At 43.8% G+C, this 16,696-nt stretch overlaps 1 protein-coding gene across 1 annotated transcript in view; it reads left to right on the forward strand.

Annotated features, from left to right (window-relative positions):
- Positions 1-6,623: 6,623 nt before the first annotated feature.
- The window catches only part of LMBRD1 (LMBR1 domain containing 1), a 146,076-nt gene continuing 136,003 nt past the window's right edge, over positions 6,624-16,696 (forward strand). The window contains exon 1 of the mRNA XM_040261414.1: positions 6,624-6,890. Coding sequence (XP_040117348.1) covers positions 6,810-6,890 — 81 coding nt within the window. The 5' untranslated portion in view covers positions 6,624-6,809. The remainder of the gene's footprint in view (positions 6,891-16,696) is intronic.

Genomic DNA, 16,696 nt, shown 5'->3' on the forward strand with positions numbered 1-16,696 from the left:
CTCTACATAAATATATATATATATTTATATTCAGATTCTTTTGTTATGGTTTATTATATAACATTGACTATCATTTCCTGTGCTGTACAGTCGGACCTTGTTGTTCACTGTACTTGTCACCTGACCCTATTCCTACCTTTGGTTTTCTGAAAGGACTTCATAAGGGAAATGAATGAGAAACCATTCTCATGTCCTCCATTTCACAAACCTCCCTTCCTCCACCAGTGCCAGCTCCTGGAGGGAACCTCTTGAGTGCCCTTGGGATTGGCAGAGAGGAGTGATAGTCTTTGCTTCTTGCACTCTTTTGCTGAGAGTTTGGTATCTATATTCACTGTACTTTTCTTCTTTCCTTCTTTGTTTGGTTTTGCTGTCAAGATAACCTTTCTATAGGTCATCACTGCCAGTCTGCTTTCTCACTTAGACCACACCCCAAATTCCCAATGTCCACATGTTCCTGGTCCAGCCAAGAGAATCCTCTGGAAGGCTTCCTCCAAGGAAGGTTATTGCATCTTTCTTCAGCCTTTCACAGGAATAAGCACATGGAAAGGGTAGATCTCAAGGGCATCCAATAAAACCTGCACGGTGAGTTTAATGAACTAGTATGTGGGGGGGGGAGGGGCACAGGGAGGAGCTAAACCATGCCCTTTGTGCACTGAGATAGTCCTTAGTGAGCCTTTATGCCAGCTCAGCACCGGGCATTCTGTGAATCAGCTACCCTCCACACCTGCAGCCATGCTGGGCCTTTCCCCAAATTTAGGTCACACCCTCCGACCTGATGGGTGACTCTCTTGTGTAACGTCCTCCCATTGGCTTTAGGGTAAGACTACTCAAAAGCTGAGAGACAGAGGAATGAGGGGAAGAGAGTTACTCCCTTACACAAACTGCCTTCCTCCAAAGGCCTCTGCCTCTCTTCATTTAGTCAAGAAGATCTAGGTTTGGATAGGCCTACAGCTTTCTGCAACAACTCCTCTTATTAGACCCCCCTGGGAGTGGTCTGTACATGGCCATTTTGTTGGCCTCAAAATGGAACAGAGTCCACTGAGCCTGGTTCCTTCTCATGACTTGCAGGATATCAGGTAAGGCAAGGGCTTCTATGGTAACTCCAGGTGTCTTAGTCTGTTTGGCCTGCTTTAACAAAATTACCATACAACAGGTGGTTCGGAGACAGCAGAATTTTTTTCTCACAGTACTGGAGGCTGGAAAGTCCAAGATCAAAGAGCTGACAGACCCAATGTCTGACTAGATACTCATGAATATGTTCTCATTGAACTTCATGCAGCAGACGGGGATTAAGAGCTCTCTGGCATCAAGGATTAACCATCTTGAGGTCTCAGCCCTTATCACCACAGCACCTCTCACAAGCCCTACTTCCAAATGCCATCACCTTGGGCTTTAGAATTTAATATATGGAATTGGGAACACACATCAAATATTCAATCTATAGCCTCAGTAAAGGACTGTCTATTGGGTTTTTACATCCTCATGGAATATATTAGAATGAGCACACAAAAAGCCTTTAAACTCTTAAAGACAAGAATCTTGGGGTGATGAAGATTGTATTCATTTATGAGAAGATTTTCAGTTTCTAAGTTATTCATGTGTGGAAATTTATTAATGAGCATGTATTCCTTCTGTGTGCCTGCATGCTAAGTCGCTTCAGTTGTATCCAGCTCTTTGCGACCCTGTGGACTGTAGCCTGCCAGGATCCTCTGTCCAAGGGATTCTCCAGGCAAGAATACTGGAGTGGGTTGTTGTGCCCTTCTCCAGGGGGTCTCCCTGACCCAGGGATCCAACCTATGTCTTTTACATCTCCTGTATCTGCAGGCAGGTTCTTTAACACTAGTGCTACCTGGGAAGCCCTATTCCTTCTATAATTTTCAGTAATCAATAAAGATGATTATTAAAGAACTCTGGTATGTAATGAAAGGCTTCCTAGATTTAAGAACATCATTCAGGAGACTGTTTTCAGTAGAATGTAGAGATGGGTTGATGTGCATATTTCTACCTGTTCGTGTGTCACCTTCTCTTTTTCCTCTCTCTCAATCTTCCTGATTCAAACCACTACTATCCTTGTACCTAATCACTCTCTCATCAGCATCACAAGTCCATAAGGCTTTTCTAATTTGAAAATCAAACAACTGCCCAATACAACTCCAATACCTAGACGTTCAGAGTCAGCAGAAGAGTGAACCCAGTTCATTAAATAAGCTTCATTCAATCTTTAGGTACATCAGCTATTAAAAAAGATTCATTCCAGGATTGAAAAAAATCACCAATTTCACATAAAGTGCTGGGGAGATTATGATCTTCAATTCTTTGATTCCTTCCCAACTATAAATTCTCCTTTACATGTAGAATTAAAAAGGGATGTAAGAATTTATTCTAAATTCTTGGGCCTTTCAGCCAAATAAAATATTGACAAATAGACTGGAGTAGGAGAAGAGAAATTGAAGAGAATTCTTCTGTGAGAATTGGTGCTATGAGTTCCCACCTCTAACACCAAGAAATGATGTGTGTGTGTGGATGAAAGTTAGGGTGAGATGTTGCCATCTAGTCCCTAGCCTTGTAGGGGAGGCCTCAACGAACCTACTTGGAAAACCTGAAGTATGGTCCTTGCATCTAAAAATGAACTGGCACCCAACTCAGGCATGGGGAAACTTCAGTGGACTGTCAAGTGTATGCTGACTCCCTCCAGGATATCCAAGAAGGGTTGATTGTTTTAGTAGTAGAACTAGAACAATGCAGCTACACTGGGAATAGCTTGAGTTCTCAAAGGCTATCGGTGCAAGTCATGTGTAGAGGGGATGTGGGCTCTGTGGTGAAACCATTTGGTGTAGTTTCAAGGGCTCCAAAGAGCTCTGGTACCACAATCCTTTATGTCTCAGTGCAGAAAAGAATTCAGTAAGAAGCAAACTGATAGATAAGAAATGATTCAACAGGATGCTTGTGAGGCTTACACACAGGTGGGTGAGAAATGCCATGCCCCCCAAACTTACTGGCTTACAGTGTTACAATCAAAGGAAAAGTAGGGAGAGTAGAAGAATATTCTGGTCCCTCTTCAGTAGATGTCATGCTTCCATCATCAGCTCCTCCTCCAAGTTGGGCAGGGGAATTTTCTTGCCCCTACATGGTCAAGGTAGGTCCACAAACCACATTTTTTTAATGTGTGCAGACAGCATGTCCTAAGGATCATTAACTTACTGATCATTAACTCACTGAGCAAGATATAAGTTTCATGCTACCACTGTTTTTTTGATTGTTTGTTTTGGGGCATGTCTCGGGCTTTTGCTGCATGATTTTGTTGCTAAGCAAACCTACTTTCTGGAGCAACCATTAACTTACAGTGTTCAGAGCTCAGATGCACCAGGCTCCTCTGTCCATGGGATTCTCCAGGCAAGAAAACTGGAGTGGGTTGCCATTCCCTCCTCCAGGGGATCTTCTTGACCTAGTGATAGAATTCTCATCTCTTATGCTTCCTGCATTGGCAAGGCAGGTTCTTTACCACTAGCACCGCCTAGGAATCAGCCATACATATCATACATCTCCTCCCTCTTGAAACTCCATCCCATGTCCCACCCTTCCATTCCAGCTCTCTAGGTCATCATAGAGCATTGAGCTGAACTCCCTGTGCTACACAGCAGCTTCCCACCAGCTGTCTATTTTATGCATAGTTAAAGAGTTGGACATGACTGAACACACAGTGTATATATGTCAATGCTACTCTTTCAATTTGTCACATGTAAGATTTCACATGAAAGCAATAGCAGAATGATATTTTTCTTTCTCTGCCTTACTTCATTCAGTATGACAAGGTCCATCCATGTTGCTGCAACTGGCATTGTTTCATTGTTTTTAATGGCTGAGTAATATTCCATTGTATATATATATGTACTATATCTTCTTTATCCATTTCTGTGTCAATGGACATTTAGGTATGCCTTGGCTATTTTAAATAATGCTGAAATGAACACATGCAAAGATGATAAACATCACTAATTATTAGAAAAATAATTGTAGCAAATCAAAACTACAATGAACTATCACTTCACACCAGTCAGCACAGCTATCATCAAAAAATTCACAAACTTTAAATGCTGGAGAGGGTATGGAGAGAAGGGAACCCTCCTAGACTGTTGGTGGGAACATAAATTGCACAGCCACTGTGGAAAACAGTATGGAACTTCCATAAAAAACTAATTTTTAAATGCATTTCGCATGATGTACTCCACATGTAAGTTAAATAGCAGGATGACAATATACAGCCTTGATGTACTCCTTTCTCAATTTGGAACCAGTCTGTTGTTCCATGTCCATTTCTAACCATAGCTTCTTGACCAGCATATAGATTTCTCAGGAGGCAGGTAAGGTAGTCTGGTATTCCCATCTCTTGAAGAATTTTCCATAGTTTATTATGATACACACAGCCAAACAAAGGCTTTGGCATAGTCAATAAAGCAGAAGAAGATGTTTTTCTGAAACACTCTTGCTTTTTTGATGATCCAACGGATGTTGGCAATTTGATCTCTGGTATCTCTGCCTTTTCTAAATCCAGCTTGAACATCTGGAAGTTCACAGTTCACATACTGTTGATACCTGGCTTGGAAAATTTTGAGCATTATTTTGCTAGCATGTGAAATGAGTGCAATTGTGTGGTAGTTTGAACATTCTTTGGTCTTTCTTTGGGATTGGAATGCAAACTGACCTTTTTCAGTTCTGTGGCCACTGCTGAGTTTTCCAAATTTGCTGGCATGTTGAGTGCAGCACTTTATAGCATCATCTTTTATGATCTGAAAGAGCTCAACTGGAATTCCATCACTTCCAATAGCTTTGTTCGTAATGATATTTACTAAGGTCCACTTGACTTCACATTCCAGGATGTCTGGCTCTAGGTGAGTGCTCACACCATCGTGGTTATCTGGGTCATGAAGATCTTTTTTGTATAGTTCTTCTGTGTATTGTTGCCACCTCTTCTTAATATCTTCTGCTTCTGTTAGGTCCATACTATTTCTGTCCTTTTTTGTGCCTATCTTTGCATGAAATATTCCCTTGGTATCTCTAATTTTCTTGATGAGATCTGGCCTGGCATTGTCTTAAGGCTCTCCTCCAAGCTAGTGGGCCTTAGTAGAGTAATAGGAGAGCTTAGCAGGGAGAGGCAGAGTTTAAGTGACCATAGTGTTTCCTGCAGCTGGTGGGGGGATTTCCAAGTGGCCTCCTAGAGTAGAGATGTGTCTACAATTCACTTTTAGGAAACCATGAGGGTGGTCTCTGGAAAAGTGAATGGACTGCAGGAGAGTCACAGTCAAACATGGGCAAGTTCAGAGAGCAGGAAGCCACCTTTGATGTTACATGTCACAGTAAAACTATCTTCTCTGTTTTCTTCTTCCCTCATATCGTCCAGGAAGGGAATCACTGCACTGCTTCCATTCAGCAGGATTCCAGCCCAAAACAGATCTTGGTTAGGGGATAACATCACCACATAATGCATTGTAAAGAGATGTGAGATTCATACAGAGTTGTGGTTAAATTACAAGTATGTTTTGCTCATTTCACTGGTTAACAATGTACCCACATTCCAGTGGACCCAGGCAGGCCACCTCAGGACCATTCCTTGTGCTTCACTTTGGGTCTGTGTGGATTATCTCATTCACTTTCAAACATTATATTATAATTATAATATATATGAAATCACAGCTTCTAGTGAGAAGCTATGATTTCATATAATATGTTCAGAAAGTCAAGTACCATTAGGGTATAAAGTTATCATGGAAATCCACAGGCATGTAGAAATTTAAGTGCGCTTAGTCTGGCACCCCACTCCAGTACTCTTGCCTGGAAAATCCCATGGACGGAGGAGCCTGATGGGCTGCACTCCATGGGGTTGCGAAGAGTCGGACACGACTGAGCGACTTCACTTTGACTTTTCACTTTCATGCATTGGAGAAGGAAATGGCAACCCACTCCAGTGTTCTTGCCTGGAGAATCCCAGGGATGGGGGCGCCTGGTGGGCTGCCGTCTATGGGGTCGCACAGAGTCGGACACGACTGAAGCGACTTAGCAGCAGCAGTAGCAGCAGCAGCAGTCACTGTCATCCGACTCTGTGTGACCCCATGGACTGTACAGCCTGCCACGTTTCTCTGTGAATTGGGTTCTCCAGGTAAGAACACTGGAGTGTGTTGCCATGTCCTCCCCCAGGGGATCTTCCCAACCCAGGGATGGAACCCAGGTCTCCCAAATTGCAGACAGATTCTTTACCGTCTGAGCCACCCTACAAAGGCCATAACATCCCATGATAAGACAGCGTCCACCTCAGCAGCTACTCAGGCTGGGCCCAGGTGCCAGCAAATCAGAAAGTCATTTGGGCAGCTGGGAAAGTCTGCCATTCCTACAACCTGGGGAGGCCTTCGGCTAATTGAGCGGCTCTTCTGCCAAGGAGACTAGGGAGCTTCTTCCCTTACAATGGCAGTGGAAGCCCCTGAGGCGACTTGCCTCTGTTGACAAACCTGCTGCTTAGCCCATGGGCGCCTAGGCGTTTCCGGACAGCAGCCAGTTACGTGACGTCGCTGGGAGACCACGCCCTTCAGAACCCAGCACCGCCCGCTGCCGGCCGTGCATGACGTCACGGCGCCCGGACGCGCCCCGCCCCCGGCCGCTGTCGCCAGGGGCCGCTCCCCGCGGGTCTCCTAGGCAACCAGCGCTCCGCCCCTTCGCCCCTTTAACCTTTAGGGTGCGCGAGCGCCGCGTCCTGCGCGGGTTCCTCCCTCCCCTTGCTTGTCCCCGCTCCACCGGGGCTGTCCCGGCCGGAAGCGAAGATGGCGGCGGTGGCGGCGGCTGCGGGGGCGGCGTCCGCCGAGCTGGTGATCGGCTGGTGCATCTTCGGCCTCCTTCTCCTGGTAGGGGAGGCGCTTGGCGTGACCCGGGGCCTGGCCGGGGTACGGGGGCGGCCCCGCCGCTGGCCGCCGGGGCTCCGACTTCCTCGTCCCGCCCCTCCGGCTCCGGCGGCCTCCACGAAGGCGCCGGGTGGGGGCGGGCCGCGGGAGGGGAGCGCCGGCGGCCGGCTGAGGGCTCGGGGTGGTCCCCGGGGCGCAGCCAGTGCCCCGGACCCGGGCCTGAACAGAGGCCCCTGCGCACCGGGGAGCGGGGCGCCGAGAGGACGGGCCCCGGAGGCAGGCAGCTCCCGCCTGCGCGCGTCCCGCGGGCGCCGCGTCGTCGGCTCGCCAGCCGGCTGTGCGCTCGGAGCGGCTCCACCGTGTCCCAGCCTTTAGGGCCGTGGGGTCCGCAGCCTTCTCTCCCCCATTGTACGGCAGTGCCTTGGTGACGTGCGTTCTGACGCCGGCTTTCGCCTTTCTTCCTGGTCTTTGATGGCTGAGACACCTGTGCCGCGGAGTTGGGGCCCTGGTTACTTCCACGGTCTGGGTCTGTGTGCCCACCTCTCTGACTTCAGGGTGCCTCCGTCCCAGCCGCCTGACTCCTGCTTATCCAGGCAGCAAAACGTAGGTCAGGTGGCCTAGCTTTTATTTCCGTAACCCATGTTAAAACCCTTTTAATTGGGAGTTCAGTTTATTTCTCTTCGTTCCCCTCTCCAGTCTCACTTCCCGGTAGTCTTCAGCCCAACCTGTTGTTTCTTCAGTGTTCTGAAGTATTAATGCCACTTGGCAGTAGGAAAACAACAAAAACCAAAAAGAAAAAAAAAAATCGAGTTTACTTGTTGAAATCAAAACTTGCCTCATTTTACTTTACTTTCTAGATTCTGTTATCGTGTCTGCAATCTGTATAGTATGTTTTTTCTTGTAGATGTTGCAACAGAAACTTCCTCCTTCATGCAGTGTGTGAAAACTTGAAAAGGCTTCTTTTGTAGCCTTTACCACCTGCCCAGAAAGTAATGCCTTTACCTTGGAACATGTTTTTTTCTGCTTGGAGAAAGGGAAAGACCTGAAGGTTGGCTTTGGTTTCCACAGCCTGTACTTGGGCTTTTCCAGACTATTGTATTCACTTGACTTTGTAGGGGAACAAAATTTGACATCCCAAATTGTCTCTCTGGCATGGGGATTAGTTTAGACCGGTTATTTGTAAGAAATGGAAGTCTCGGGAAATATTTCTTTTTACATCTGCCTTAGCCTCTGGAAGAATTTGGATCAGGGCCCTGTCTCCAAAATAAGTTTTATAACCAGAGATACCTGCAAAGAATGTGGACTAGGTTTGGTGAGCCTAGAGCTCAGAGTCCCTCTGTGTCCTTTTGTCCCTGCCTGGCCCAGCAAAAGTTTGTTTACCAAACTTTAGCTTTCTACTTGCATTTGAAGTGCCTTCCTCCCAGTTCAGGTCCCAAGGCATCACTTCCAGCATCCTCTGTCTATAGCTGAAGGTGGTATTTAAAGTGAGGGCTTTGGCCATTTTGTTAAGTTTTCTTGGGTACTTCCCCTTTACAGTATCAGTTCAGTTCAGTCGCTCAGTTGTGTCCAACTCTTTGGAACCCATGAATTGCAGCACGGCAGGCCTGCCTGTCCATCACCAACTCCCAGAGTTCAACCAAACTCATGTGCTTTGAGTAGGTGATGCCATCCAGCCGTCTCAAACTCTGTCATCCCCTTCTCCTGCCCCCAATCCCTCCTAGCATCAGGGTCTTTTCCAATGAGTCAACTCTTCACATGAGGTGGACAAAGTATTGGCGTTGCAGCCTCAGAATCAGTCCTTCCAATGAACACCCAGGACTGGTCTCCTTTAGGAGGGACTGGTTGGATCTCCTTGCAGTCCAAGGGACTCTCAAGAGTCTTCTCCAACACCACAGTTCAAAAGCATCAATTCTTCGGTGCTCAGCCTTCTTCACAGTCCAACTCTCACATCCATACATGACCACTGGAAAAACCATAGCCTTGACTAGACGGACCTTTGTTGGCAAACTAATATCTCTGCTTTTAAATGTGCTATCCAGGTTCGTCATAACTTTCCTTCCAAGGAGTAAGTGTCTTTTAATTTCACGGCTGCAGTCACCATCTGCAGTGATTTTGGAACCCCCAAAAATAAAGTCTGACACTGTTTCCACTGTTTCCCCATCTATTTCCCATGAAGTGATGGAACCAGATGCCATGATCTTAGTTTTAAGAATGTTGAACTTTAAGCCAACTTTTTCACTCTCCACTTTCACTTTCATCGAGAGGCTCTTTAATTCTTCATTTTCTGCCATAAGGGTGGTGTCATCTGCATATCTGAGGTTATTGATATTTCCCCCAGCAATCTTGATTCCAACGTGTGCTTCATCCAGTCCAGCATTTCTCATGATGTACTCTGCATATAAGTTAAATAAGCAAGGTGACAGTATACAGCCTTGACGTACTCCTTTTCCTATCTGGAACCAGTCTGTTCCATGTCCAGTTCTAACTGTTGCTTCCTGACCTGTATACAGATTTCTCAGGAGGCAGGTTAGGTGGTCTGGTGTTCCCATCTCTTGAAGAATTTTCCACAGTTTATTGTGATCACACAGTCAAAGGCTTTGGCATAGTCAATAAAGCAGAAATAGATGTTTTTCTGGAACTCTCTTGCTTTTTCCATGATCCAGGGAATGTTGGCAATGTTCCTCTGCCTTTTCTAAAACCAGCTTGAACATCAGGAAGTTCATGGTTCACGTATTGCTGAAGCCTGGTCTGTACAGTATACATGTTATTAAATATTTGATTTTCTCCTGTTGATCTACCTTGTGTCAATTTAATTGTTAGACTAGGCAAAAGAACTTAAGAAGGAAAGGTAAATTTCTCCTTCCAGACAGTTTAGAGGAAAACAAAGGAGCACATAACCTGTATCAAAGTTCAGGGAGAATAATTTGGCAGTTATCAATGAATAAACATTTCAGATACAGCAGTTATGCTATAAATTGTAGGAGGATGCAAATAAAATGTGACCTTTAAGAGGGCCTGAAGATAGGTGGGAAAATAAGAATTCTTGAAACAGGTCTGTTAAGTACTGAAAACCAAAGTATGATTTTATAAATTAAATAGGACTTGAGAGAATAAAGAACAATTTTGGGAGAATGTGGAATAGAGGCAAACTTTGGATAGAAAAGGAAGGGAAAAGCATTTAAGTTGGTGATATTACAGCAGGAACAAAATAAAATGAAAATAGAATTAAAGGTTTGAAATTAGATGTTTAGAATAGGACTAAATTAGTAATGAGGGCCATTGTTTAATTTTCTGCAAATCTCTTTAATTTGTGGATTATTAGATGAGAACTGGATTCTCGTGTCTGCTTCTGCATCCAACCTTTTGAGAGGTTACCATGAGATTTTAGTGATATGTAGTTGGAAGCAGAGTATCTTTTAGGTCATTGTGACATTGTTCAGTATAATATTACATCAAAACTCAGTAAGTAGAAGCTTCTTAGTATGAAATACGGGATTTGAAACCCTATCAATTAACTTTTGTTCTTTCCCCTATATGTGGTTTTATAATATGATGCATTTGGTCGTTTAGGAAATAACTGGTTCACTGAGCTAAGCAGATCTTCGAAATAATGGATATATTTCATTACATAAATCAAATATTACATCCATCAGTATCACCACTGATCTTGTCAGAAGAAATGTCTCAGAAATAAGTAGTGAGAAATTGCCAAGCTCACAGTCTTGGATACATAGTCATTTGCACTTTCAAGTGAAAATGTTGTTTCTTGGAAATAGTGCCTCCTTTGGCTTTCAGCTCTTAACATAGGATGCTTTTCCTGGAGACAGCCATCTCTACTTGAGCACATTCATGTTTTCCTCCATGGATTATTAAAAAAGTCAGGAGCTAAAGTTTAATAAAGTTGACATTTACTACTTTGTTGATTGTAGTTTTAAGTTAAATAGTCTTTTTTTTTTCCTTCTGTGAGTGTGTGGTGGTTAAAAAAAACAGTCACTACTGGCACGTTTGGTTCCATTGTTTTGATTTGTGCTTAATTGGCCAGCAGTTTTCCCCACCGTTGGGTTTCCCTGGTGGCTCAGCTGGTAAAGAATCCATCTGCAATGTGGGAGACCTGGGTTCCATCCCTGTTGGGGAGATCCCCTGGAGAAGGGAACGGCTGCCCACTCCAGTATTCCGGCCTGGAGAATTCCATGGACTATGTATAGTCCATGGGGTGGCAAAGAGTCTGACAGGACTGAGTGACTTTTCCCACCATAACTTGTGCACCACGAGTGCAAATATCAATGTGGAAAGGGCAAATGACATTTTAGTAGTATTGTGAGAGCAGTTTTCAATTTCCAGATCCCCAGAAAGAGTTGTGGGGCTGCCGGGGGTCTGGGGACTTAACACTTTGAGAACTGCTGCTACTCTCCTGTTAAAGATTCAGAACACTGAAACTGACAGCTTTTGTAATCTTGGGCAAACAGGATGGGCTTCATTTTCTTCTGTCACATAAGGAAAGGTTAGACTTGGCTCCTCCAAGCCTGTAGTTTAACTGTCCACATTTACTATATCAATCTGAGCCCTTCACCCTAGTCCTCACCCCCACCGGATTGTCAATAATTTGGCTTACACCATCTCTCAAATTTCATTTCCCATTACTGTTTAAGGTTGAGTCTCTGTTTCTGTAAAGTAAGTTTTTTTTGTTACTCCAAGTGAGGGGATCATCTGGGAACTTGTTAGAAATACAAATAGGGGGCCCTAGCCCTGCAGAATCAGGATCTGCAGTTTGACAAGATCTCAAGCGGCATGTGTTCCTTGATTCCCACTCCTGCCTCTGCCCGGGCACTTCTGCGCCGTGACTGCTCACTGCAGACACCTGGGGAGTATTAAAAGCCCTAATGCCCAAGCCAGTCAAGTCAGAATCACTCGGGAGGGGTTGGGGACCGCTCTAAACCTTTGCTTATGACTGTTAGCAGAGTTACACATTAGTTTCTCTCATGAAATTCTCTAGAATGTTATTCCATATGACATTTAATAATAATTGCTGCTCTTTGTTGAGCAATTACTAGCCCAGGCACTGTGCTAAACTCTTTACATTCAGTTCCTATAACCTGCTATGAAAGAAATATTCTTATCTTATAGATGAGGACAGTTGGTTTATTTTATAATGTAGTGTAACTATTGATAGATTTAACCTGAAAACAGAAAGCTCTTTGGGGTCTGTTTTAATAAAGTTTCCCCAAACCCCTAAAAGTTTGGGAACCTCCGGCTTAACTGTTTGCCCAGGTTGCTCTTTTCCTGCTCGACTGCCTGTTACTGGCAAGCTCCTTCCTCTGCAGTAATACCTGCTGCTGCAAACTTTGTACAAGTGCAGATACTCTTCAAGTCCAGCAAAAAGTTTATTCCGTTTTTTGTCTTAGCTGCTGCTAAGGATAGAAAGGCTCATCTTCCAGTGACTTCCAAAATAATTTGGGGAAAGCTGTCTTTGTCAATTTAGAAACAAACCCATGAAATATTAATATAAATAACATTTTATAAAAGAATATTTTCCAAAACAAAATGAAATTAGTAAATTGTTAAGAATTTGAATAAAGGTCTTTTTACATCCTTTTTTCCTCCTTCCCTCCCTACATTTCCTTTTATTTCTTTCTCTCCAACATCCATGTTCTGAGGTGCACATTTTTCTTTTCACTTTATTTTTTCCTGCTGTTCTGACACCATCTGAAATGTTAGTAATGTAAAGAAATTACATGCAACAACTTGGATGGATTTCAAATTTATTAAGTGAGAGAAGCTGTACTCAAAAGACATACTATGTAAGTACACTGACATTCCAGAAGAAGCAGAAGCTGTGGGAGCAGATAATAGTGGTTCTCAAGGGCTAGGGAGTGGTGCGCTTAGTCATTCCATCATGTCTGATTCTTTGTGAACCTGTGGACTATAGCCCACCAGGCTCCTCTGTCCAAGGGGGTTCTCCAAGCAAGAATACTGGAGTGGGTTGCCATGACCTCCTTCAGGGGATCTTCCCAACCCAGGGATCGAACCCAGATCTTCTGTATTGCAGGCAGATTCTTTACCAGCTGAGCCACCAGGGAAGTGGAGAGAGGGGTTAATTATGGAGGGACAAAGGAGGTTTTTCTGCAGTGATGGAACTGTTCTTTTCTGTTGATTGTGGTAGGAGAATTTAGAAACTATAACTAGTTAGGTGGTGTTCTTAGTTCATTTCTGGCTCCTGAAGTATGATACCTGAAAGAGAAATAATGTTACATGAAAAACTAGGTTTGCCTATTGATGAGTGTTGAGCCAGCAGACACAACCAAGCCAAAGATCAGGAGAAGGGAAAACACTGGGGGTCTTTCCTAAGCCAGTCCTCATCAGCAAGATTGGGGAAGTTTAAAGCTAAGGGTCATACATATTCATGAAAGGGCTTGGGTCTTAGACAGAATCCAAGGAGGGTCAGAAAAGATTAGCATCATCTCTCAGATTCCAGTTGATCTCGTAGTTGAACACTTCAGCACAATCTTTAAAACAGACCTGGGAGTGTTTACAACTGATGTACTGTCTTTGCTGTAGTTACTTCTCTTGCTTGATAGAGTCGTTTGCTTCTGCATCATTTTGTTCCCTCTAGATCTTTAATTACTGAGATCTGTCTAAGGGCAAGCATTGTGGCCAGGCTTAGATCAGAAAGTAGCTTATGCCAAAAATGGCTTCTCATATGTCAAGAAAGCCATGCTTGGATCTCTTTCTCTAGGGAACCCATACCTTGTCTGCACCAAAAGTTAAATCTGTTGAAAAGCGTGAAAGGACAGAACAAAGCTTGTGTCCCAGTGCTTTTATAGAGCTTACTTAAAAAAACCTTGGTTCTTAAGTTTGCCTCAGATTGGGATCCTCCGTGCTGATGCCTGGAGAAGCCTCAGTCTCTGATGAAAGTGATTTGGGGGAGGCCATAAAGAAATTTTAAGTTTTTACCAAGGGGATTCTAACACAGCCAAGGTTGAGAATCACCCATTTAGGATCTGGTTGCCATCCCCTTTGATTGAGTAAAGCAGAGATTCTCAAAGTGTAGTCTCTGGACCAGCATCAGCCTTCCTGGGAACTTGTTACAAATACAGGTTTTCTGGATCCTCTCCAGACCTATTGAATTAGAAACTGCTATAGTGGCCCTCCAGAGAATTCTGATGCCAGAGTAAAGTCCTTTACTACCGGGGTCCAGCCCTGGTGGATCCAGGGTAATTTGAAGCGGGGACTGCGTGGCGAGGAAAAACTTATTTACTTAACTAGAAATATAAAAGAAATTAAGAGGAAATAGTATAGTAGGAAATTTAGTGGAGAAAAGAGGCTGAATAACTTGGTTTACGGAGAAAGCCAATAAAACTTCAGGACAAGAAGTTTGCACCATCTACGTTAGGCCACCGGCACTTATTTGAATAGCGGAGGGTGCCCCGCCTTGGGCTCCCTCTCTCACGGGACTTAGAAGCCAGGGCAAGTAAGTAGACATGGCGAGCCTCCACGCCCCAGATGGGAATTCAGCCAGAAAAAGAGAGAAGGAGAATAGACCACACGGGGGAAACCAGTCTTTCCAGTGACTGGCCCCTCCTCTATTGTCCAGAACGGCCTTTTGTATCTTTTTTTGTACATAGAGATCAATGGATAATATAAAATTAAGCAGTGTCAGCAGCCCTGACTGTTATCGAGACCAGGCTTTCTTTCTGCATACCTAGTTGTATACATAAGTCTTAGGTGGTTTACATCATCTTCTGGCCAGAAGGCCAATTAACATTTTCCAGCCCTTTTCTGATAAGGGTTTGTCAACCAGAAGACTTGTTTGTGTTGTTCTTCCCAAAGTCTGGTGCCACTCTCAGAAAGCACTAAATAAAGTTGCATTCTTACATAGCAAGGATACAACAATTTATAACAAGTAAAAGGAGTACAGTGATTTATAACAAAGAGAAAAATAATTAACTCAAAAGTCTAGTGTTGCTAACATCAAAACTACTATATTACTTTTTCTATATCCCAATTACATTGATTAATAACCTCCAGGTGCCTAAAAGATAAAGAATATGGAGGCCTGGCAGCAGTCGTTGACTCAACAGTGAAAACCCATCACCAGTATAATTTTTAGCTCTTTAGAAAAGGCTCTGTATCTTTAAGATGTTTAAGCTTTGTGCCTCTCGCAGCTGGGGGGCTGTAAGCAATTCACAAATTGTAAAAAGTCCGGGGGAACCTGTCAGGAAAGTAAGAGAGCCATCAGAGGGGTTTGAGCTGAAACATTCCTTTCATATGCAGGAGACTGAAGCCCTAAGTTAACTTTTTCCGGAGCATGTCAGCACAGTACAATAAGGCAGGCAGACTCTGGTTTTGGGGGGTAGATGTTCAGGAAAACTCGGGGAACCCCTGAAGCCAGGTCATGCCTTTGCGTCTTGTCGGGCTTCCTTCCTCATGACCTTTGCCATGGGCGGGATTCCTCACGCTGGCTCCCAGCACTTTACTCTGTGTTAATTTCTGGAAAGATGTTGGTGTAATCTGATGGATTACAGGTGGCAACCTCAGTACCTCCCGAGTGTACTATTTCCCCTGGAAGGTTCCTTCTAATGCACATGCATCCATTTTCAGTGTCCATTCTTCTTTGTGTGTGTGTGTTAGTTGCTTAAGTCGTGTCTGACTCTTTGCAGCCCCATAGACTGCAGCCCACCAGGCCCCTCTGTCCATGGGATTCTCCAGGCAAGAACACTGGAGTGGCTTGCCATTTCCTTCTCCAGCAAAAACTATAGAAAGAGAGAAAGTGAAGTCGCTCAGTTGTGTCCGACTCTTTGTGACCCCATGGACTGCAGCCCACCAGGCTCCTCCGTCCATGGCATTTTCCAGGCAAGAGTACTGGAGTGAGGTGCCATTGCCTTCTCGTCTTCTTTATTTAATACCCTTTAAAATGTGAATTACAGTATAATCCATTGATTGCATGGTGATTGTTGACAGTTAACCTTTAGCTGAATGATACTGTTGAACTGTCATAAAGGGACAGAAGTTAATTTCAGTTTGGGTGGTGTTTTGTGATGCTTCTGTAGTAAGAACAGGATAGAACAACTTTTTTAAAATAAATTAATTTTTTTTAATTGAAGGATATTTGCTTTACAGATTTTGTTGTTTTCTGTCAAACCTCAACATGAATCAGCCATAGGTATACATATATCCCCTCCCTTTTGAACCTCCCTCCCATCTCCCTCTCCATCCCCCCCCCCCGTTTGAGTTTCTTAGCCATATAGCAAATTCCCATTGGTAATCTATATGGTAATGTAAGTTTCCATGTTCTCTTTTCATACATCTCACCCTCTCCTCCCTCTCCTTATATCCACAAATCTATTCTTTATGTCTGTTTCTCCACTGCTGCCCTATAAGTAAATTCTTCAATACCATTTTTCTAGATTCCATGTATATGTGTTAGAATATGATATTTATCTTTCTGTTTCTGACTTACTTCACTCTTTACAATAGGTTCTAAGTTCATCCACTTCACTAGAACTGACTCAAAGGCGTTCCATTTTATGGCTGAGTAATATTCCATTGTGTATATGGATAACAACTTCTTTATCCATTCATCAGTTGATGGACATCTAGGTTGCTTCCATGTTCCGGCTGTTGTAAATAGTGCTGCAGTGAACAATGGGAAACTGCTTTCAGTTACATCTCCTTTAGCTTGGGAAAATGTATAGGGAACACTATTCAGAGGTAGTTATAACTGTAATGTGTCAACCATTAATGGTCATACTGTGTTTGCGAGGAAATAAGTAACTGAGCACTGTTATCAACAACCTTTGCTTGTTTTTTTG

Source organism: Oryx dammah, unplaced genomic scaffold, assembly GCF_014754425.2.
Source record: "Oryx dammah isolate SB20612 unplaced genomic scaffold, SCBI_Odam_1.1 HiC_scaffold_19, whole genome shotgun sequence".
NCBI classification, from domain to species: domain Eukaryota; kingdom Metazoa; phylum Chordata; class Mammalia; order Artiodactyla; family Bovidae; genus Oryx; species Oryx dammah.